Source organism: Mytilus galloprovincialis, chromosome 8 (assembly GCF_965363235.1).
Source record: "Mytilus galloprovincialis chromosome 8, xbMytGall1.hap1.1, whole genome shotgun sequence".
NCBI classification, from domain to species: Eukaryota; Metazoa; Mollusca; class Bivalvia; order Mytilida; family Mytilidae; genus Mytilus; species Mytilus galloprovincialis.
Window position 1 is genome coordinate 27,494,743 of NC_134845.1, and position 24,991 is coordinate 27,519,733.

The 24,991-nt window shown below is 32.4% G+C and overlaps 2 protein-coding genes across 3 annotated transcripts in view; one reads left to right on the plus strand and one right to left on the minus strand.

Annotated features, from left to right (window-relative positions):
- Window positions 1-736: 736 nt before the first annotated feature.
- On the minus strand, window positions 737-13,160 carry LOC143085462 (uncharacterized). Of its 2 annotated transcripts, none has more exons than XM_076261815.1 (7): window positions 12,973-13,160; window positions 10,531-10,722; window positions 9,672-9,770; window positions 8,005-8,804; window positions 7,044-7,242; window positions 5,077-5,196; window positions 737-4,377 (listed from the first exon to the last, which is right to left on the minus strand). In XM_076261815.1, the coding sequence occupies exons 2-7, from the start codon at window positions 10,718-10,720 to the stop codon at window positions 3,590-3,592; spliced, it is 2,196 nt and encodes a 731-aa protein (XP_076117930.1). In that variant the 5' UTR covers window positions 10,721-10,722; window positions 12,973-13,160; the 3' UTR covers window positions 737-3,589. The 2 variants fall into 2 exon arrangements, with proteins under 2 accessions (XP_076117930.1, XP_076117931.1); XM_076261816.1 differs by lacking the exon at window positions 12,973-13,160 and adding an exon at window positions 11,575-12,944.
- Window positions 13,161-16,276: 3,116 nt separating this feature from the next.
- The window catches only part of LOC143085463 (uncharacterized), a 71,204-nt gene continuing 62,489 nt past the window's right edge, over window positions 16,277-24,991 (plus strand). The window contains exons 1-5 of the mRNA XM_076261817.1: window positions 16,277-16,372; window positions 17,725-17,904; window positions 19,130-19,297; window positions 21,199-21,516; window positions 23,468-23,596. Coding sequence (XP_076117932.1) covers window positions 16,303-16,372; window positions 17,725-17,904; window positions 19,130-19,297; window positions 21,199-21,516; window positions 23,468-23,596 — 865 coding nt within the window. The 5' untranslated portion in view covers window positions 16,277-16,302. The remainder of the gene's footprint in view (window positions 16,373-17,724; window positions 17,905-19,129; window positions 19,298-21,198; window positions 21,517-23,467; window positions 23,597-24,991) is intronic.

Here is a 24,991-nt window from a genome sequence, read left to right on the forward strand (position 1 = left end):
ATGATTTATCAAGGTATAAGATCCTGTAGTGAAATGCATGTCAACATTGGATTTAATGTCATACAATCAAATCATTAGGTCAAAGGTCATAACATTCATATTTTAATTGTCAACCTAGGATTGTAGGGAACATTTTAGATAATTTGGGAAACAGAATACCAAACGCTTAGAGTGAAAACTGATTCACATTTTTCATTTAATTCCCTTTTATATCTTGCTAAATGGTATAAGTTTTGCTCATTTTTGAAGGCAGTACCAATAGCTGTAAACCTCTTTGTGGTTTGGTCTCTGGTTTCAGTGGTCTGATTGGCAATCATATCATGTTTCATTGGCAAAAATACTGCATCTCCTTATTTATATATATGTATATCTAATTGTATCAATAAGGATTTCCCATGCTTTTAACCAATGAGAAAATAGAAAATATGTAGACATATAATAACTAAAGTTATTGCGTCAAAAATGATTGTTTTCAGACAGGTACACAGACATCTCCCTACCATTATGTGACCACGATTATTCCTGGTCGTATAAATACAATCAGCAATATAAATGTTGAAACGCATGTTTCGATTTGCAGCAGTCATTAAATTAACAAAATTATTTTATTCATGTACCCCTATAATCTTTCATTGTGCACTAATGCTTTTTAACCTGTTCTGAAATCCCTCATTCTCCATTTTTTTTAATTCACTCATCATCCCTTATAACAAATGTAATAAACAAACAACAATTGTAAGTCACAGTTTATTTCTTTAACTCCATTTTCAGACACAAGCTCAAACAATTTATATAAAGTTAAATATTCAATATATATAATTGTGTCCTAGACTGGGTAACTTTGGAAACTTCTCGAAAATTGTAGAAAAATGTTATATGAAACTTTTCCATAATCATTTCTCTGATTGATTCCTAAATAAAATATGGAAATATAACAGATATTTGAAAAATTTGTGAAATTTCTTTGACTGTTGAAATCTATGTTTTATTGACAAAATTGGTATCTACTCAGAACTGATACTCTACAATATATCAAAACTGAAACTAATATATCAAAACTGAAACTAATATATCAAAACTGATACTCTTCAAAACTGATACTCTACAATATATCAAAACTGAAACTCTACAATATATCAAAACTGAAACTGATTGTGACATTTGACAACTAGAAAAACTGTAAGCCATGCCTAATAATCGTTACAAACATGGTCCAAAGTTTTAATATCAATATGTATCCCTGGCAAACTCAAAAGACAATAACATTAAGATGTAAAATATAAAGCACACCAGGGCATTTCCATTTTGTTAAGTGTTAATTTTTTTAAAATACAATGTAGGTTTAGATATTGGAAATACACATCTGGAACTAAATGAAAGAGGACCATAAATACCAAAATGTACTATATATACTACCCACTTTTCTAGCGGAGGGTTTTAAAGCAAATAAAGGGTTTGTGCGGAAAGTGTATCATAGAATATTTCTATATACATATGTATAAAGACATGTGAAAGAATTGAACTCCTCTATATTCAAATCTGAATTTGCCACACAAAAAAAAGAAGATACAGATCATTTTAAAGGGATATAGTATATTTAATTGAAACATCTTACATTGTCTTACTGCTCATAGAAATTGTTTATTTATCATAAAACCTATACTAGTCTAGATACTTTTAGTTCATACCTAAAAACTTTCAAACTACACAATAGTTTATAAAAAGTTTTAACTGACCTTAATGAAGTATACAATGTTAAAAAATTAGAAACATTCCTTATAATTTATTTTCTAACTATTCCACTCAATCAACATAATGAAGTCACAGTTCCATACTAAGTTATGCAAAATAACCTGGTTTACTCAAATGCAAACAATTAAAAGTCTTGTTACAAATCAAATTAAACTATTCATTTATAGATCTGATTTTTCGCATAAATTTTAACAACATTTCTGCATTAGTCCGCCAAAAATATTAAAACATGTTTAAAATAATGTATGTATATGTCTACATCAGTTATCCTGAAGAGTCCCAATGGAAGGATAAAATCGATAGAATGGAACTGTTAACTTTTTAGTTATTTTATTATTTTATTTAATGAATATATATATCTGCACATGTGAAACTTATTTTTTTACACCTATATATATATATATATATATATTAACACACTATCAGATAATCAGAACACTCTCATTTATCAAAGGACATAATTTAAACTAGAGGCTCTCAAGAGCCTGTATCACTCATCTTACTCTACTTGGGTTTTTGAAATCATATTAACAAAGATAAAATTTGGCTACAAAGTAACAACACTTGGCCAGCACCTCCTAATGAAAGGAACATTCATGCTATGTTTGGTTTCATTCAATTTAATGGTTCTCTAGAAGAAGATTTTGGTATGCATTTCTCGTAGGGTTCTATGTTAAACCAAGTCCCCCCGCTGGCGGCCATCTTAGATGATGGATCAGCTACAAAGTAACAACACTTGGTCAGCACCTCATAAGGAGCATTCATGCTATGTTTGGTTTCATTCCATTCATTGTTTCCCTTATAAAAATCATTTCTATGCATTTCCCATAGGGTCCTCTGTTAAACTAAGTCCCCAATCTGGCAGCCATCTTGGATATTTGATCGGTTCATAAAGAACATTCATGCTGTTTGATTTCATTCTATTCAATGATTCTCTAAAAGAAGTCATTTGTATGTATTTCCCTTAAGGTCCTATGTTAAACTAAGTCCCCCACAGGCGGCCATCTTGGATGATGGATTGGCTATAAAGTAACAACACTTGGTCAGCACCTCATAAGGAACATTCATGCTATGTTTGGTTTCATTCCATTCTGTGGTTCTCTAAAAGAAGTCATTTGTATGCATTTCTCATAGGGTCCTATGTTAAACTAAGTCCCCTCCCTGCTGGCGGCCGTCTTGAATGATGGACCAGGTGAGCCAAAAATTATCTGTAATTAATAAACATTTTCAAACTTTATTACTTTTTGATTTAATATATATGAAAATGAAGTAAAAGTTAAAAAAATATCAAGTTTCAGCTTTATTGGCTTATATAACTTATATATTAAAAAAAAATGGATTAGATGGACTGAAGTCACGTTTTGTCACCGATAGTATCCCCAGCCCAGTAGTCTGCACTTTGATGTTAACATGAATATCAATTGTATGGTCATGTTTTGTTTACTGTTTGAAAAAGTATAAATTATTCTAAATACTCAGGATTTTCTTATTCCAGGCAAATACTTCCTTAGTTGTATTTGGCACAACTTTTGAAAAAAAAATCAATTCTCATAATCTTCAACTTTGTGATTGTTTCGCTTTCTAATTTTCTTTAACTGGGCGTCACTGATGTGTCTTATGTAGAGCAAACATGCGTCTGACATAACAATTAAATTATAAGCCTAGTTACTATTAGTTAACTGTTATCAGAACAAACTTAATCAAGGAATTGTGATTTAACTTGATTTATTTAACTTCTTTTGTCAAATGTATGTTAGAAATTCAGCCTTGATAGCAATTTTTTTAGGAATTATGCCCATGGTATCTTTAATATTAGAACAGTGATTAATTTTGAAACTTAACTTTCACGGGTAAGAAAGTCAAAGATCTTTATAATAGCTTTCTTGTTAGTAGTGACTCTCACAATTCCTTGATTAGTTTGTTCTGATAGAACTGACTTCAGTCCATCTAATCCATTTCTTTTAACAGCAATATTAAAATGTTCTAATCTTAAATTTGATCTTGCAGCCTTCAATGCAAGGGTTCTAGAAATAGCTTTAGAAAAAATGGCATCGGTGAAAGTTTGAAGGTTGTCTTGTTGGTGACTGAATTCTTTGGGATAATTTGCTGAAAAAACTAAAGCCTGAATGTTGCATTTGATATCTCCCTTAGATTGAACCAGTCTGTACAGAGCTTCCGTATCATCTTCTGCATTGTGAGCAGAATAGGTTTCACCTAAGAGTTCACCCACCAAAGCTGTTTGACTATAAGATGGCCTTTTTGGATATAAGAGTTTAAAGAGTTCCAACGTGTCCAAAAAGCCACTAATATTAGATGCAAATTCATTCCACATATTATGAAATTTCAAGGAATTGTACAGCACATGGCAATCATAACGTTTGATGTTGTGGCCAACAAGAAGTGGTTTGACCGGAAAACTCTTAACAAAATCATTAAAATCAGTGAATGCCACATTCTGTAGTTTTGATGGTACGGGTTGTAGGTTATAGTACATTTGACTTCCAATAACTGATATGTTTGTTACCGCTGATGCCCCATTTGATATCACTCTATTTGGCATTATATAGCTGGAGAATTTGTTATTTTGGGAATAAGCTGCTATCTGTATAATATCAGAGGTTCTTTCTGGAAAAAAAAATAAAATTAATGATATTACTGCTTTAAAATTTGTGATAAAAGAAGCCAATTAGATCTTTGCTAGAAAAAGGTACATCTTTAAAACTAAATGCTGAAATTCTTATTTATACAAAACTGTCACAGGTTAATTAGAGGGATGGTTGGGATCCTACTTACATGTTCAACCCTGCAACATCTGTATGTACGTGCCTGTCCCAAGTCTGGAGCCTGTAATTCGGAAGTCGTCATATGTTGCTGTGTTACATATTTGCATTTCAATCATTTTTGTTGTGGTACATAAATTATGCCGTTGTTTTTTTTATTTTAATTGTTCTACATCTATCATTTCTGGGCCTTTTATATAGCTGCATGACTATGCGATACTGGCATTGCTCATTGGTGAAGGCAGTACGGTGACCTATAGGTTTGAATTTCTGTGTCATTTGGTCTCTGGTGAAAAGATGTCTCATTACCAATCTTCTTTTTTATATGTGATTAGTTTTTTTATTCATTTTTAACCCAAAGCTTCAATTTGATTATATCACTATCTGCATCATATGATAAGCAAATATATTGCCAACATATATATATATATAGAAAATTTAATATACTTTAAACTTTAACCAAATTGACATCTAAAAGCAGCATTATTTGATGCTTTGGAGCTACAAAATACTTCTTCACTTTGTTTAAAAAAAAAACACTCACGAAGGCCAGTAGTTTCTAAATCAAATATCAAAATGGGTGCTGTAAGAATGTTGTCAGTGAATTCTCTAATCTCAGGTGGATCAGGTATTTCGATCTCATCAACATTTTGTTCAGTCATTCCTGTCAAAATAAAAAAAGGTTCCACATTATATTCATGTTTATAACATGTGAATTTGATATGACTCTTGGCAGTCTTCAGAGGTCATCTCCATGATTAACTAGATATCATTGAGATGGGAGCCATCTCTGTGGGCCCCGCTGTGAATAATGTGCATTAAAAAATAGTATCTTTACCATAGGACATGGGTTTGTCAACTGAAATCAAAGTTTTTGACCTTGAACTTTGCCCTAGGAAGTTGTAAATAAATTATGACACAGCCTCTGGTGTTGGTTCATATACATGTCAAGTATAAACTTTGAAATCATAACGGTTCTCAAGATATAGAGCGGACACGATCTTCACCACAGGACACAGGGTTATCAACTGAAACCAAAGTTTTTTTACCTTGACCTTTGACCAAGGAAGTTGTACATCATCATGACACACCCTTTGGTGGTGGTTAATAAACATGTAAAGTATAAAGTATGAAATCATAATGGTTCTCTAGATACGGAGCGGACACAAAGTTATTACAAAGTGTTATGGACGGACGGACGGACGGACGGACGGACGGACGGACGGACGGACTGATCACTATAGGGCGACACGCCTTTGGCGGGGCCCTAATTACATGACATCTGGGAAAAAAATACACACAAAATGTTGATACATATTATTGAGACCATAAATTGATAGTTGGTTTTATCCTGCAATTGGGTGTTCTACTATACAGATACAGCCCTACAGATATCACTATGCTATACAGATATCGCTTTAAAGCTCCGCCCACTGCCTGACTGAGTATTGTATGAACCTGCGTGACCTCAGAATGTGTATTGCAGTCGCATTCCAATGACGTATTAATTGCAAATTACGATTTCTTTTATACGTTCTGGTTGTTTTCAAAATTTCTTTAGAGCAATAAGACTCACACCAATTTTCTGATAACATACAGACATGAATAGCAGTCTTTTCTACAATGACAACTATCGATTTTAAAGTTTGAATGTGTATGATTGTGTAGCAAAAACAACCTTGTCAATTTCAGCATGCATGTTTCATGAATGACGAGTCTGAAGCATAGGACAACTCATACACTCCTGTTTTAAATTGGACAATGTTTTATTTGTTTTTACTGTTGAAGTTAGTAACGTTTAAAAAGATAATTATTCACCTAGAGCATAATATTATTTTTGACCATTTGAGAATCTTTTTTTGCGAAGCTGTTTTTACTGAATGTGTGATTACTGTTTCGTATTACTACACGGGCCTCAAGGGGTTTCAAATCGAAAATAAATACAAAACATGTGTTTTTGTGAGTTTCAAAAGAGAAATAATATATAGAATTGTTTAGTGTCTTTAAATATCAGCTGTATTTGTACTCCGCTTGTCAAACAGGTGTAGTAGCTCGCATACATCTTGTTTCATAGCATCGTACAAATACAGCTAATATTTAAAGACACTAAACAGTTATTAGATATAGGAAGTTGTGCTGTGAGTGCCAATAAGACAACTCTCCATCCAAATAACAATTTAAAAAAAGTAAACCATTATAGGTCAATGTACGGCCTTCAACACAGAGCCTTGGCTCACACCGAACAACAAGCTATAAAGGGCCCCAAAATTACTAGTGTAAAACCATTTAAACGGAAAAGCCAATGGTCCAATCTATATAAAATTAAAAAATTGTCTATATAATAGATTTTTTTGTAATTTGGATATATATACATTTCAGTATTTAATAAATCTTATATAAAACATGAGTCAAGTTGGCGAAGATGAATTTGACAGTTAATGCCCCTTCAAAAGATAATTTATCTACATGTATAAGCGTATGAATTTATATTTTTATTAACCACATAATTACCTATTTCACTCTCATACGTTTTTCCCTCTCTTATTTCCAATCCACTGTTTTTGGCAAGTTTCATCTCTTTCAATCGTTTTCTTTCAGTTTTAAACTTTCTAGTTCTAGATTTCTGTAGTTTAGTAGCTCTCCTCTTATCTAATAAAGTTGCCCTTTTAATAGACATGTTTCCTGGGGACAGTCCAGCAGATTCATTAACCTATAAAAAAGAAATTTAACAATAAAAATATGATTATAACAATGCTTTATTAAACAAAATAAATGGATAGTGAGACCATGGGACACAGATGACACCTATGCTTGTATATAAAGTTATAAAGGAACATAACTCCATGCTGATAAAAGTGTCGCTCACTGGTTGTTAAATCAGTGTCATAATCATCTGACATAAGTTGATCAAAGTAATGAAGTACTGAACATTGGATGACAGGGAATTCAACCTCTGTAATAACTATCATAATTAATTGTAGTGATACAAATCAATATACTCTGGTTTGTTGTTACATTTAAATATACATATTTGTTTATAACCGTTTCTGGTACATGTATATATAATGTTTATCCATTTGTCTATCGTTCTTTTCTACTAACTAAGGTATTCTAATAATAGTGCTGTACATGCATGATGGACAATAATAAATCAATTTTTTTTAGAAGATTGGATTTGAGAAGGCATTCATATTTTCACGCAATTAGTCAAGAGATATTCTTCCTAACGTGTTAACACAATTTTTCTGTATTTGTGCATAGATTTTAATGATTTATATTCACATATTTATAGATTGGTTACCAGTCAAAAATGAAAGTTACATACAAAAAAAATGTAATAAGAATGTCTTTGTCAGCAATACATCCTCACGATCTTTGTGTGTAAAAATTCAGGTCTATTTAAGTTTATACTTATGCACTCAACAATTTTAGACTTTTAAGTATCTGTTAGTTTTTTTAAATAAAAAGATACCTCTGAAATATAGCTGTATCCTTCATTCTTCTGTAATACAGATGCACTGACCCTGTAGCCTAAACTTGATGATCCAGAGTAGTGTTTATATTTTGGAGCTTTAGTTGATAGGGTGAAGTTGAAACTTTCATTAGATTGTGAACTTGCCAAATTGGATAATTTTTTTGATTTCTGTTCTATATCTTTCAGAAATAATCTTTCTAAGTCATTCTTAAGAGCTAGAGAAGACAGATTTTTTCCATAAGGTAGATTGCTGTGTCTGTATGTAGTTGGATCTTTCAGGTATCCACACCATTTGACGTCACATTTGGTATGTTGTCCATACATATGGTCAATTGTACATCGGACACCATTTTCAATTCCTTCAGAATTCCCTTGGTTCTGTGACAGCATGAAGGAATAGTTCTTCAGAAAACTGTTGATAACCATGGCTGATAGTTCCTTATGCTTCAGTTTAATGGAATACAATTTTTTACTAGCATTTACCATTATATGATTTCTATCACTACTCTTGACTATATTAGAATGTGGCAGTAGTTTCGCTGCTCTATTGAAACCAGTAGAATCGTCATCACCAGCTAATTCCTTAATTTTAACACCTCTGTTGTCCAAATCTTTTATCATTTCAACAACCATATCTGGTTCCATGCCTTTTGCAGATCCTGTCCAGTTTTTAGCACATTTATGTTTAGGGGCTGGAATTCCTTTTTTCTGTGCATTTTTACAAATGCGACATCCTTTGCAACGAATGGAATGGCGAACAATTTTTTTATTTTTCCCTCCAATTAAGGTTGCAACCCCTGAAATCAAAGATGAGAATGTATTTAATTTTCATTTTGATGAATATACATACCATGTGAAATTTTTTTTCTCCTTGTATTAAATAATAATTTATAAATATTAGATTTAGGAGATAACTGTATTGTATTCTAAGGTCCGACAGCATCAATTGGGGATTTGATGGTCGCAAATTAAGTTTACTGGCGACGCGTTAGCATACAATGATACCATGTTATTGTCTGTATTCTTTAAATAAATTTTTCAACTTGACCATTTAAGTGGAGATAACTCTTATATTTTCTATGTAGAAATTGAAATTTTCATTTTTTGTCTTTTTTTAATACTGTATGCAATAGGTCTATTATATTTGGTTTAAGGAATGATTGTAAGGTATATGTGTCAGTCTGACAGGTCAGGTGTCATCTGAACCTTGACCTCATTTTCATGGTTCATTTGTTATGGTTAAGTTTTTGTGTTTTGATCTGTTGTTTTAATACTGTATGCAATAGGTCAACTATATTTGGTGTATTGAATAATTGTAATGTGCCAATTTTTATCTGAACATAACCTCATTTTCATGGTTCATCTAAAATTTTCATTGTGTAGTTTGTTTCTTAGATAATATATACAAAAGGTCAACTATATTTAAGATATGTAAGACATTTCGGCATGTGCACTCTTGTTAAATTATAGAAAGAAAACAAGTTCGGCGACACAATTTTTTAATTTCTATTTTCTTGTAGCATACCTTTAGACCTATCTTCTCATGTTTAAAAATAGCATTTCATATTCTTGAATAAAGCACAGTAAAATCTTCCTTTTGGCAAAGTATAAGAAAATTCTTCCTGAGGCAATATATACTGACAATCCACCTGAACATCACATACCTGATAAACTATCATAGGACCTGCCTGACCCTTTTTTTTGCCAGCAGGTGTCGGTCGAAAGCTTTAATCCAGTGTCTGTCCCTGTGTTCTCATTTTCCTCTAAAAAAAAAACCAGTACCAAATATCAAACCTACAACCCTTTGTTCAACATACATGTATGTATGAAATAACAGTGGTCAAAATGGAAGTCAGTAATGTATTGAGTATAAGGATCTATCAATGTGAGTTAAAAAATTACCAAGTATACTTGAAATTCTATCTATCAGTGTCTAGATAGATGAGATATATCGAGCTAAATCAAACGCTTTACCCAAGTTAGTTATTGTAAGAGACTGACAACTCAGTTCAGAGTGGATAATAATGGATTGTTAAAAATTGACTACTCATTTATAATGGATTTTCATTAACTGCAGTTTGACCCCTATTTTCTATTTATACCAAAAGCAGATGTGTGATTTTTGTCAGAGATCATAATCATATATTAACCTTTTAAGTAGACACCCCAAGTAGTTTTAGGTTTATTAAAGAAAAACAATACAAAGTACATGTATACATTTGTTAATGTGGACTAGAAAATCAAAGAAATGTGATATCAAAAGGAGAATATATATACATCATAAGTTTTGTTAAAATGTATAAAAGTTCTATTTATATTACCTCTGACTTTGTGTATAATCAAATAGAAAAAGATATGTAACAAACATATGGTATTACAGATTTAGAAAAATTAAGGATTAAAGAGAAGACAACTCTTGAAAGTATCTGTAATAACACATGTAAGATAGAGTTATATTCCTGACTTAATTGTCTCATGGGTTTTAGATTATTTTATGTATTGTAAGCTTTAAAAAGGACAAACCTGCACCAATAGTCATAGACTGAAAAGCTTCATCCAATAGGGATTTTTGTTCTGAATTGGTTGCTTGTGTTTCCATAACAATCCCGACTTCATTTTCTCTACTTTTTAATGTTTTGTGATGAGGGTAATGGACATTCATTGTAGAAAATAGATTATTAATCTGTGTCTCACCAATCCCGACATGTAGCATACCTGTTGTAAATACATTTGTGAGACAAAATTTAAACACTTCTGTGATACATGTATATTAATAATTAAAGTACAAAAGTACATATATGTGCATACTGAAGAAATTGTAGGCAATGAATGTACATTACATAGATAAACTACAAATGTATATACATGTACACTGTACCAGATTTATTTTACAAGTACATGTATGTTCTTATATAATTGACACCATTAAATCCAAATTGAATCAGTTCTTGTGACTTGTGAGAATATGAATCCTTATTTCAGGATTTCATAAATGATTTGTATTTGAGCACAAATTTTTTATAACCTTTTATGCGAAGTGAAAAATGTGTTTCCCATCCTAGATATAATTCACTGTTAAAAAAATTAAAAAAAATCGTATGGGTCTCGCCTACTCTTGCTGTTAATTGCACACTCAACAAAAATGAGGGAAAAAATCAATAAAAATATTCCTCTCAATACTGTTTTATGAGTGTTAGAAGCTTCTGTCCAAACTTGGTAAAAATCCAGGATAGTTTATGAATCTTATAATTTTTTAAAAACTGCATTGACATTGAAATAGTTTGTAATGTTAACTGGAAGAAAAACTAAGTCTATATTTATATATATATATAAATGTAAAATAAGGATTATATGGATTTTTTTTACAAATCTTACTTCGGGGTACCATCTTTTGATAAAAAAAATAAGCTTCTGTTTAAATTTGCTATAAATCCAGGATAGTTTAAGAAAGTTATTAAAATCTTTAAAAGTTTAACCACAGATCTAGAGTGAATTTAATGTTTAATTTCCTGGCAGAAAAACTAAGTCCATTTATAAATAAAAAATGGAAAATTGTTGTACGGTTACCTATAATTGTTAATTTCTGTGTCTTTTTGGTCCCTTGGCCTTGTGGAGAGTTGTCTCATTGGCAATATAATATTATAAAAAAAAAAGATTTCTTGAGTTGTTTTAAAGTCCTAATACTTTTTGTTTTTCACAGTTTTATATTAAATGTTTAAATATATTTGATTGACATTTACCTAAAGTAATACATGTATAAGAAAATCAGGTTTAATTCATTACACAATGAGCAATTTATGTGTCAAAAAAATGGGGCTTTGCCTCACCCAAAATGAATTTTATTAACCTGATAAATTCTTCAATAGGATAATTGCAAACTGCAACTATTAACATGTACAATTGACTAAATTTCAACTTTATTAAAATTTTACAAAATTACAAAACAGTGCACCAGAATTCTGACATTTAGTCTAACCTTAAACCTAATATGTATTGCTATTACACCAAGTCAGAAAGTAACCTTTTTTATTTTATCGTTTGGATTTCTTGACCAGGCCTGATATTAATGTTTTGATGAAATTTGGCAAATTTATCAAAACATCAAAATGATTAATTTCATGGGTTTCATACATGTACCTTGTTTTAAAGAAGAACCCTTCTCCTCCCCAATGTCAGTTCAGAATTTGGCTTCCTTTTTTTTTTTATAATAATGGTAATCATTTCAAAAATTTACATCTGAAAAAAAGGTTGTTCTTGAAACAAAAATCTAAATGTCATGATTAAATTGCTGATATGAAATTTGCATTATGCATGCACCTATTTTATTAAGACAAGGGGTAGCTTACATGTTCTACATGATATTTCTTTTTTTATGTTTCATATGATAGTCATTACCTGTTGCTAATTTGGTGTTAACATCAAAGGTGCCTAAACCTCTCTTGTGTTCTGTAGAGTGATGCGTTTTCCCTAGCCTAATGCGATTTACAGATTCACATATATGACACTTGACATAAACTATTCCTGTAACTCCATATGGTCTAACACCCAAAGAATTGTACAAGTGTAAATTAATGGAACATGTGGTGCAGTGTTTTAACTGTTGTGCAATCAGATCTAGTTCACAAACATATCTACAATGATCTAGTGGTAGCAAATCAACTGGAAGAACTTCATCAAACAAGTCGTCAGAGTCACTTTTGCCAAATGTACAGTATGTATGATCAGACTCAAAGGGAAAGTTTGGTAATGTAATTTCCTTCTTCTTGTTCCAGTTTTTTGTAAACACCAATTCTTGAACACGTTTTGATTTGGTTACATTTGGGCTTTTGGAAAATTTACCCCGTTTATTTCGTCGAGTTCTCATGGTTGTGTGTAGCAGACGATGGTGTAATTTTACGATTGTTGTTATTATTTTTATGACAAACACTTTTTTGTTTTTGTAAATATCATTGTATGATTTCTTACCAGATTATCTTCTTTACTGATGAAAAAACACGCCGATATGTAGTAGAGCTGATTATAGGTATACCTAAATTAATATCGTGACTCAATATTCACTGATACTAGTCTAGGTATCGACAAAAAGCAGCTTACTTCGTATGAATCATAGTCTTCATCTCGCCATCTTCTGTTTGCCGGAAGTAAATAAAGGCGACCGGAAACTATACTAATCGATTTTAAAAAAACAAAATATTGAAAACAATGATTGAAAATAGGTATCTATCTTCAAATTTTGTCATTCAATCATTTTATTGTGTCATTTGAAGTTTGCTTGTTATTTACGACAGCTTCCCTAGTGACGGCAATGATGCGCAACTTTGTGCGCAGAAGGCGCGAAAATTTGAACCCGCGAACCTCCTTAAATCTGTTTGTAAACACAGAAGCAAACTCTCGGATTACCATCTAAATTTTTGTTTACACAGGAAGTCAATAAATTAAATGTGAGACCGTATCTGGTCAGAATATTCCGGTAGAAAGCCGCACGTGACGATTGAATCACGATTTCAAGAAAAAAAGGGGGGACAGAGATTACAGCTAAAAAAAAAATGCAGGACAAAATTTTTCCTCCTAGCCCCCCCATAAAAATCAAATGGTAGCTCCCTTATATGCGGGTGCTGCTAAATTATTGCGCATAAAAATGGAAAGTTCATAATGAGAAAGCTGAAATTAATATCTATTTTGTCGAAAAGTTATTTCCAATCAGCCTTTTAATCAGATACATATACTTTAATCAGAGACATATAATGCATATGCCTCTGCTTAAAGCATGCCTTTCCTTTTTCATCAATTTTCAATAAGAAGAATCAATGTTATTAAAATTTGCTGTTACAAAATGTAAAAATTATTATAAATTAAGGAATGTATCTCCCTCAATGCAAAGCTCTGATTCCTTTCACGGAGTTGGCTATACTTTTTGGACCTTTTGGATTACAGCTCTTCATCTTTTATATAAGCTTTGGATTTCAAATATTTTGGCCACGAGCATCACTGAAGAGACATGTATTGTCGAAATGCGCATCTGGTGCAGGAAAATTGGTACCGTTAATGTTATTACTACCACTGGGTCGATGCCTCTGCTGGTGGACTGTTAGTCCCCGAGGGTATCACCAGCCCAGTAGCCAGTACTTCGGTACTGGCATGAAAATATGGATTTTTTTGTGTTATTAAAATTTGCTGTTACAAAATGTAAAAATTACTATAAATTAAGGAATGTAACTCCCTCATGTAAAGCTCTGATTCCTTCACGGATTTGGCTATACTTTTTTAACCTTTTGGATTATAGCTCTTCATCTTTTATATAAGCTTTGGATTTCAAATATTTTGGCCACGAGCATCACTGAAGAGACATGTATTGTCGAAATGCGCATCTGGTGCAGGAAAATTGGTACCGTTAATGTTTATACTACCACTGGGTCGATGCCTCTGCTGGTGGACTGTTAGTCCCCGAGGGTATCACCAGCCCAGTAGCCAGTACTTCGGTTCTGGCATGAAAATACGGATTTTTTTTTGTGTTATTAAAATTTGCTGTTACAAAATGTAAAAATTATTATAAATTAAGGAATGTATCTCTCTCATGCAAAGCTCTGATTCCTTTCACGGATTTGGCTATACTTTTTTAACCTTTTGGATTATATTATTTCATCTTGTATATAAGCTTTGGATTTCAAATATTTTGGCCACGAGCATCACTGAAGAGACATGTTTGGTCGAAATGCGCATCTGGTGCAGGAAAATTGGTACCGTTAATGTTATTCAATAGATACAATATCTCTATTTATTTTTTCTATCAAGCTATAGATATTTCATTTTTCATACTTTCTCTAATCCATCATGTTAATAGGAGATAGTGGTTTTTTTCCTTTTCAAATTCTTGACACTGTGTTTTTTTTTATTTTCAAATTTTTGAAACTACAAAGGAGATGTTCATTGTTCTTTTTTTGGTTAATCTAATCAAAATATAGTTCTCTGATTTCTCTTTGCTTCCTACGCATGAAGTATAACGAAAACAGAGAACTACATTTTAATTAGTTTGTTTTTGGGTGTTATTGGCAACTTTTCATTTTTAGAGATTGAAGTATACAGTTTTTATAGTTGTTTCCATGGCTTTAAAAAAAGTACATGAAAATATATGACTTTGTCACAAGTTTAAGTGTAGTAATGCTCAACTCACACCTTCCTCCGTTCCACCGCTAATGGGAATTTAACTAGACACCAGCCGCAAGTCTAAGCTATTTAAGTATATACAGTTATTTTTTTGTATATGATATCAACATTACTATCACGACAATATGTACAATAGCTTGTCAATTCTCAATTGTTTACAAGTAACATAACAAAAGCCGTACTCACTTACGAAGAGTCTGCACGTATCCATGCTTTTGGAAATAGTAATGATTATATCTATTCTATGACCCCGTTCACACTAGGACATTTTTATCGATTTAAACTAGACCGGTTCACTTTAGATCGGTTAAAGGGCTAATGTGAACGCATTGAATCGATCTTCAATCGGTCTAAACTAAAACACCAAAAGAGGTAGTTTAGTTTGAATCGATCTAAAGTAAACCGATCTTACTTTAGATGTGAACGCAGAGATCGGTTTAAACTAGTACGATTGAATCGAAAATAACGTATGCGCATGTATAGCGGCAAAACTATCTCAGAGGTTCGTTATTTCTCTGTTAAAAGACCGTTAAAACAAACTGTAAACATGTTGTCTTCGCCATAGCGTAGATTTGCGAAATCTGTGTCTTCTATGTTGATTTTTTTCTTTGCAGGAACCGCAGTATTTCCGGCGTCGTGTTGTAACTTCGTTGCTACAGTCATTTTTTTCAAAATTAAAGAAAACACCAGTATCAAAATTTTAAATCGTGATTCAAGAGAAACAATAACTTTATCCATTTTTTTCCCCAAGTGTGTGTATCAGTGTATCGGCACATGAATTTGATAAATCAGTTCTATTTATACACAGTGTTTACAGTTTTACGGGCAAAAAGGTTAGATCGATTGCGTTTTTAATTGTAGTGTGAACGCAGTGGTTCATATTAGACCGATAGAGATCGATATGATTAAAGATAATGTGAACGCTAACTGGTTTTATTTAGATCGATTCAAATAAGATCGATAAAAAAAAATGCTAGTGTGAACAGGGTCTATGTGATATATACCAATCCCATTTTAAACTGTTAATATGAAAAGATACATATTATTATAAAACCTCTTGATACTACCATTTAAGAATATGAACACCACTTGAACTTTTACGGAAACCATGTTGAATTAACATACAACCTAATGAAGATGGTGTTCCCATACATACTTTTATTATTGTTTCAAGTTTTTAGGATAATTAAGTCAGCTGAAGGTCAGTATGATAAACATGTTTCATATTGCATGCACTGTTTGATATAAAAATATTTTTGGAGAACATATATAACAAACGCCATATGGGGATACAAACATACGACAAAGAAATCTTGAATGTAAAATTTGTATATTTCTATAGCTAAAATACCCTTTGAGAACATATTGCATATGGAAAGACGAAGAGGTCATCCTATATTTAGCTAAAAATACTTCATATTAAGAACTTGTTGGTCGGTTTTCTTTCAATAACATGATAACTATATGTGCGCACACATCTTCAAAGGCCACATGTCCGTTTTCGTTTTACCTGTCCTTTCCTGATATTTGTAGAAAGCCATGACTATTTTAGGATTATTCAGGTAATTTGCCAAATTTAGGAATTTGAATTAAATGTGATCCCTTATTTTTAGTTTCTTTTCGACAAGATCACAGTCACAATACAAACATGACTATGTACTAAAAGGCTGCATTTTATAATCCGGCAACACAGCAAGATATCTTCGTATCACCTTATATATATATCCAAAAATATGTCATGGGATACCTATATCAACAACATCAGAAGAAACTAAAAAAATAAAATTGGAAGAAACAAAAAGTTTGGCTTATAAATCTTTGGTACGATCAAACCTAGAATACTGTTCTTCAGCTTGTTCTAAAAACAAAACAAACCAAAAATATTGAAAGAGTACAAAGAAGGGCAGCATGTTACGTCACCGACAGGTACCATAACACCAGTAGTGTCACTTCCATGATGGAAATGGAAGTCACTTGAATCTCTCAGAAATATCAATCGAGCAACAATGATGTACAAAACACGAACAACCTTATAGCAGTAGATGTAGATCAACATTTTACCTTCCACCACAGCTAGTAAAAAACTCCATATCTAACAAATCACTACAATGACCTACAATATCAAACATTCAGCACCATAACTGATTCCTTTAATACAGCTTTTTCCCATTCACATTTGGAACTAAACAAACCGTTCGATGGCAAACCATCCGTTCGATGGTCAAATCGAAATACGGACACTTTTTCATCAATTCATGCTGGAAAATGGCTAAAAATCGGTCCCCCAAAAAATCATATTTCAATTTAACAGACCGTTATACAAAACGAAAGAAAGTAAAGATGAATGTGAAAGATTAAATATAAAAGAAAGTATAAATCTAGTTTTGAAGAGCGTGATTTCACATTTGACGTATATAATGAGTAAAAATATATATGTGATTTAGGTATAACATATCGCCATTGTGATTTTTCAATTTCAGATGAACGAATTAAGCATTTTATTTATTTAGCAATATTTCGCATTCATAAATTCCCTATTATTGTTTTATTCAGATACTCCAAGTACTGGTTGTGAAACTCCACCAGCCCCTATAAATGGAAACTTTACTATTTTTGGTGACAACCTCTTAGTAGAATATGTGTGTGATGATGGATTCTATATGTACGGTGAACGCTATGGCGCTTGTATATCTTCAGAACAGAAGTGGACTGAAGACCCTCCTAAATGTTTAGGTAAATTATACTTTTCTGGTGATGAAGGACGAGTATTGATTCCTTTGAAAAGTGATACAAAAACGTAAATTGACCAACCAAAACTTTATCCCAAAGAATTATATGCCTTACAAACGAGGGGCGAAAGATACCAGAGGGACATCCAAACTCATAGATCCAAAATAAACTGACAACGCCATGGCTAAAAAGAAAAGACAAGGACAAACAGACAAATACAGTACTAGTACACAAGACACAACATAGATAAATAAAGACTAAGCAACACGAATCCTACCAAAAACTGGGGTGATCATACAGTGTATAATTTTTTGTATGTGTATTAAAAGGAGTCCCAATCACACTCTTAAGACAAGTGCTGACTTGGCCAACGATCCAAAACCAAAGGGACATCATTAAACATAAACATTGTATCTACTAACACTGATATAAAGTATGGTCGAACAATGTAATCACTAAGTTTCAAATCTACACAAAGAAATGGTGTATACTCTCCCAAAACATATTCAATGGCCCAATAAATGATACTAAGATACCATCGACATATTGTCTGAAAATGAAGTTTAAAATTATGATTATAGTAAATCTTAGAAATGGAGAACTCTAGAAGCATGACGCAAAGTACATGAAAGGGATATTGTCAGAGCTAGGAATAAATTTCTTCTAAACCACGTTAGAGAAGTTGTGATGAGAACGTAGAGCCTATTTTTTTTTTTTTATGAGTTTTGATTTTTCCTTTGGTATCTTCTGCCTATTATTTTTGATCGAACAGGATATAAGTAGTAAGTTCAAGGAGATTGTTGACAAACAGAGTTTCTCGATAATCCAGAAAAAGAAACAAAAGTTTGGAGCAAATTAGAAAAAGTAAAGGAAGTTCATTGGAATAGACATATGGAAGAATAGAAAGACTGCATCCTATCAACGCTATCCGCCCCCATCAAACAGATATGGAAGGTGGTTCAAAATGGTTGTTTTGTACAATATAAGACTTGAGTGTGCTGATACATATCATATTATTGACTTCATATACATATCATATTATTGACTTCATATACATATCATATTATTGACTTCATATACATATCATATTATTGACTTCATTTACAAATCGTTTAATTTATGTTGATCCTGTATACGATTATGCACTTTTAAAACCAGTTATATAAGAATATATGCATTCAATATGCAAGACACTCGTTTTTCAGAGATTCTCTTTTATCTGCTGTAGCTTATGACTGTCCAGATTTACACCCTCCATCGAGAGGCTTTGTCAAGATGGAGAGGAATAATTCCATTGCCAGATTCTCATGTAAGCGTCGTTTCTATCTGATGGGTGGAGAATCTACTCTATTTTGTCTTGGAAACAGATGGAGCGGTTATTCCCCCCTTTGTGTAGGTATGTCGATGTTTATTTGTACACAAAGCTCTACACCAAAGGTAAACAAACAAAAACAGGCTGTCTTACAACCCTTATATCAACGGCTGTAGTTCGAAATTAGATATGTAGCAATATCACGAACAATACCAGAGAACATTGATCTACAATCTTGTAATGCTCACAATACCGGTATAAATGAGATATAATTTATATTAATCACAGAAATACCTGTCGCGATGATTTAACGAAAAAATTGCAATGCTAAGTTGTTATTTGTGGAATCATTTAGTTTTGCGGTTATAGGAAAACTTGCATATTCGTAGATATTTGATTTCGTGGTTTTAGTAAAGTCTGCACACATTCCTTTAGAAAACTTGTAACTTGTTGAACATTTATATTCGTGGCTCTCCTGTACTCCTGAAATCATCGAAAATTGGTATCCAACGAGAAAGACTAACGGCATAATTTATGTACAAAAAAATGAACAAAAACAAATATGTTACACAGCAATAAACGACAACCGCCGACTTGAGACAGGTACATATATAATGCGGAGGTGTTATACTAGTTTGATGGCGTCAAACACTCCCCTAACATTAGACAGTGGTTTAACAGTGCAACGTAAGAACAAACTGTAAAAATAAGTTGAAAAAGACTTTGAAACTCATCATAAGGATACACATATAGAACTATATTAATCAAAAAGACTGAGTGGACGTTGACGGATACTTATACATCCACAGAACAAGACCCTAAGTACATATCTGAAGGTACTCGCAGTTACTGACAGCTAGTTCAGAACCAATTTCAATTTAAGAAAAAAACAGCATGCATATTAGACTAAAGTATCAATCATTTCACGTCCAACATCCATTGGATTTAGTGTAAAGACATCATTAACAGTCAGAAATAAACATGACCTTGTGCAATGACAAGGTAAGGTATCGACAGATTTGTAGAGCTATGAATGTCCATATGTATTTTAAAATAATATTAGATTGATTTTAATTTACTGGTATTAAAATCAATATTGATACTTATAAAAAGCATATTCAAAGATCTAATTACAGTGTTAAGTTTGTTTTAAAGAATCAACATGCAAGTTTACCCGGATCGTTTCCAGATTTTCGGGCTCTGTAACAACATCTATATACCTACAAATAATGATGTATGGTTACATATTTGTTAGCAGTCCACTTAAATATATTTACATTTTAAAAATAAGAAGATGTGGTATTATTGTTAATGAGACAACTATCAACCAAAATTCAAATGAAATGGATGTCAGCAATTATAGGCAACCGTACGTCCTTCGACAATGAGAAAAAAACCAATACTGTATGGTCGGCTATAAAAGGCCCGGACATTGGAAATACGAAACAATTCAAAAGAGAAAACTAACAACTAACCTATATAAAAAAAAAAAAACAGTTTACGAAAAACAAATATGACAAAAATGAACCAACAACAACCATGCACTGAATTACAGGCTCCTGGCTTTGGACAGGCACCAAAAGAATGTGGCGGGGTTAAACATGTTTGTGAGCGCTCCACCCTCCCCTAACCTGTGACTGTGGTGTAACAGTACAACATAAAAGCAAACTATAAAAATCAGTCGTCAAAGTCTTAACTCATCAGATGGATACATTGAAGGTTTCCTATATGTTAGAACTTAGCCTTGTGAAATCAACAGAAAATGGACTGATTCTTTGAATTCACATTCTAGTGTATCGTTTTATTCGAATAATTGTTTTACCTATTATGTTCATCGAATCTTTGACCATTGTAAAATAACAGTACATGCAGGCAGCGAAGAATATCTGAATGTATATATTGATTGCCGATAAATGGATAGATACTAATGTAACGTGAAGATTTCTAATTCGCTCAATCACATATTTTAAGTTTTTCACTTTTAGGTTCAACAGTTAGGAGTAGTTCTTTAGGCAGACAGGTTTTACGGAACTACACTGCACCAAAAGAAAAAACGTTGGATTTTGACGATGCACTGAGGGGAAGCGATCAAACATGTTCACGCTATCGATTTATAGCTCCCCCTGAGGTAGAACATGCTTCTTCCAAAACAAAATACAGGTACAATGAGGCTCGAAAGTCGTGGTCATCTATCGCTAGTTATACATGTGATGATGGGTACTCACTTGTTACTGAGGAAAATAGATTCATGTTCTGCAGAAACTACAGGTGGTTTGCGCCCACTAGACCTAAATGCAAAAAAGGTAACTTTTAACTGACATTCGGCTATATCCAGCTGTAACAGATCACGAGGTGTCGTGAAAAATGCATTGAGATTTGAACATGTTTTTTTTTGTTGTTGCGAAACAATGTAAAACTAGTACGGGCACAAAAACAATGAAAATTTAATAGTAGATCCAAAATCCGCCCAAGTCAAATTTTGCCCATGAATGCATTATTCTAAGTACACTTGTTGACAGTGTTCAAACAGGCGATATATCATTTAAATTGGACCGACCCCGAGTCACTGCTAATTGGGAATATTATACCGTCGAGGATTTTAAAAAAGATGACACCGAATAACAAGTTTGTCATGAAAGCTCCAGTTCAGAAATAAATACAATATTGCAATTTTTAAATCGTGCTTCCTTTTCTCTTGAAAAAAACCCAACACAAGTGTTTGTACTTAAAACGAAGCAAGACAAAAGGACAAGGTATTTCTGGTCCCCCTTTTTTCCAGAAGTTCGAGGCTAGGCAACCTTCCTTTCATGGGAACACAAAAAAAATCATGGGTTTGTCTTGTTTCTTTACAACAGCTATCAATGATCTATATATATACTTATTTGGGAAGGGGACCAAAACACCCTTTATCATACCTTGTGCTTTCAAATTACCAACGGTTCCAAAATAAAATGACTTGATATTCAAAAATCAGTGGCGTAGCTAGGTCTTTATTACGTGTACGCCCGAACCTTGGTGAGGGGTTCTGATGGTCCCAAGCGGGTCGTATTTACACTTGTATGCCATTACGTAGAATCAAACAGGTTCCCGTAAAGTTTGACATAACAATTCAAAAAATTTGACGTCACAATAAAAAAATGATTGTTGCTTGACGTCAAAAGGTTATTCGGAGGCGATCTAAGGTCATTTGGAGACAAAATTCAGCTAAATACCAAAAATGACGCTTAGCATTCACCCCAGGAATTTTAACGAATTATTGAGAAAGAAATATCATTCCTATCATTAAAAACGTTTTTAAGGTGCAACATGAGAGTTAGTTAAGGGTTTTGCAATAGCTGAATCCGGCAGTTATCAGTTCTTTACAGCATTTTAAAAAATCAAACATTTTCTTTCGATAACCTTTCTTGAGCTGTAATGTTTACTTTTGCCAAAGTTTCATGACAATCAACATTATCAATACAGGTTTAAAAAAAAATCATGTAATAAAAAACACAGACTGTTTGTAAATATCTGTCAATGTAATACTGATTTTTTTTTTTGCTTCAGACATTAATCATAAAAAAGCTTTTGCCCAAACTTTGATAAAATGCGATGAAGTTTTGACAAAGAAATTGATGCATTACAAACTAACCACTCTCTGTATCCACTAGTTAATTGCAAAACGAAATTCATTTTATCTGTAATATTCGGGAAAAGTAAATATATAATTTTATCATTATGCTCTGGATACTCTTTTGATCAAAAAACAGTTTCTGTCCAACTATCGTATAATTTTACGAAGATTTGACAAAGTTATTGATACTAGTATTTGAATTTTTTAACCGCAAACTGAACCTTATTATTTACGTCGCCAACGAAATTTATGATCTCCGTCTTGCTTTTGCAACACAAATGTCACAGACTCGAAAAAAAAAGAAAGACATATATTGAGTCTCAGTCTCAGCAGATAATGAATAATAAATTTCTTTCAAGTAAAGGAAAGTGAGTAGACTGATTCGCAATAGATTCACACATTGACGGAAAATGTACAAATATATTAACTTGATACCATTTGGTTAAAAAATGTAAATTTCGTCACGTTTATTCGCTATTACAAGTCACTTAAAGAAGAATTGCCAGGCTAATGTTCTTTCAACCAGTTCTTTTTATTTTCTTCAGATATAAAATATTTATTTTATCAAAATTCAAGTGTACGCCCGGGCGTTTTGACGTAAACGTAGCTACGCGCCTGAAAATATTTGTTTTTGTTTGTAGCAATAAAAGTTTACTATCCTTGCCGTGATAGTAGGTGTGGTCAAGTGTGTATACCAGGATACAGCAATCAATACGCATGCGGTTGTAACAGAGGATACCGATTGGCTTCCGACAGCTATTCTTGTCAAGGTATATACATAAGATGTAAAACTAAAAAAGCACGAGTTTATTCTTAAAGTGTTTTTTTTTTAGATATATTTGTATTGTTTTTTTTTTTTTTATTACAATTCAAACTATTATATATAACATTCTGCCATTAGAATCTTTGTCTGTCCGAATAAACTGCAAAATCCAATTAAGTCGGTTCAGCATTTAGGGAAAATACATTGACCCTTTGAGCGAAATAAAAAAAAATATGTTTACAGTATATTGCATACAAGATACTATAGAAAAATATAAATAAATTCACATACAAACCGCGATTTCACATACAACCAGATTTCTTATTTTTATTTTATTGTCTAAAATTAGACTCCATTTTTAACTGTCAAAATTCAAATTCAAGACCCAGCAGCACACTTCAACACTGTGGCATCTTAAAATTAAAATAAAACATACTGAAACTAATGATGAAAACGAATCAAAGGGGAAAATGTTCGGCTTGCTATTTCATATCTTTTGTCCAAAAGCTCGACTCCCTTATTAGAAACCGTTTTTTGTAAAATTACGTATGGTGACGATCTACAAATGCATACGTTATATATAACAATAAGGAGGTATTGGAGAGATCAATAACAAAATGAGAGAAGTTCCACTTTCGAAGATTTAATAATTCTAGGCAAACATTGAATGTTTTCAGATTTTATTTTTTTTAATAATCTTATTGCAGACAAGCACATTATTCGAAACAACACTTTATAACTATGGAATCTATAAAACCGGTATTTAGCGACAGTATACATATCCCCAATTCTATGGAAATTAATGACCAACTTCCAAAGTCTAGTAAACAGAAAAAATCCCGAAACAATTCCATAACGGCAGTTGCACAACTTCAACATATTTGCAATCTTCCAATGAAGAACTGGGTTGAATATCTTACTTCCAAACATGCCATCCCCGTCCGTACATAGACCACATAAAAATCTACACAGTAAAAGGAATAACACTAAAAATATTTACATGACTAACCTCGTTTTGGGTTCGGCGAAACACTTTGTCTTGTTTGCAATTAATTCTGTTAGTGCGGGAGTGTAATTTTAGATGCCTTAAAAAACTTAGGTTGTTTAATCAGTGAAATACGGAAACAGAAATACTGACAAAAGATAACTGTATCTTAATCACGAAGAAGCTACTGTCAAATTCCGCCAAATTCCTGAAGGTTTGACAAAGTTATCGATGTAAAAAATGAACAACAAACTAAGAGATACGTTTATACATTGCAGACAAAATTTTAAAATTTTAGGATTTTATTCATAACCTCGGACACATACAGGTGTACACGACGACAATATAATTACAAACATAAGATCATACATAGCAAGACAGGTCATACATATCTCAAATACAAAAATCACTTAGTAT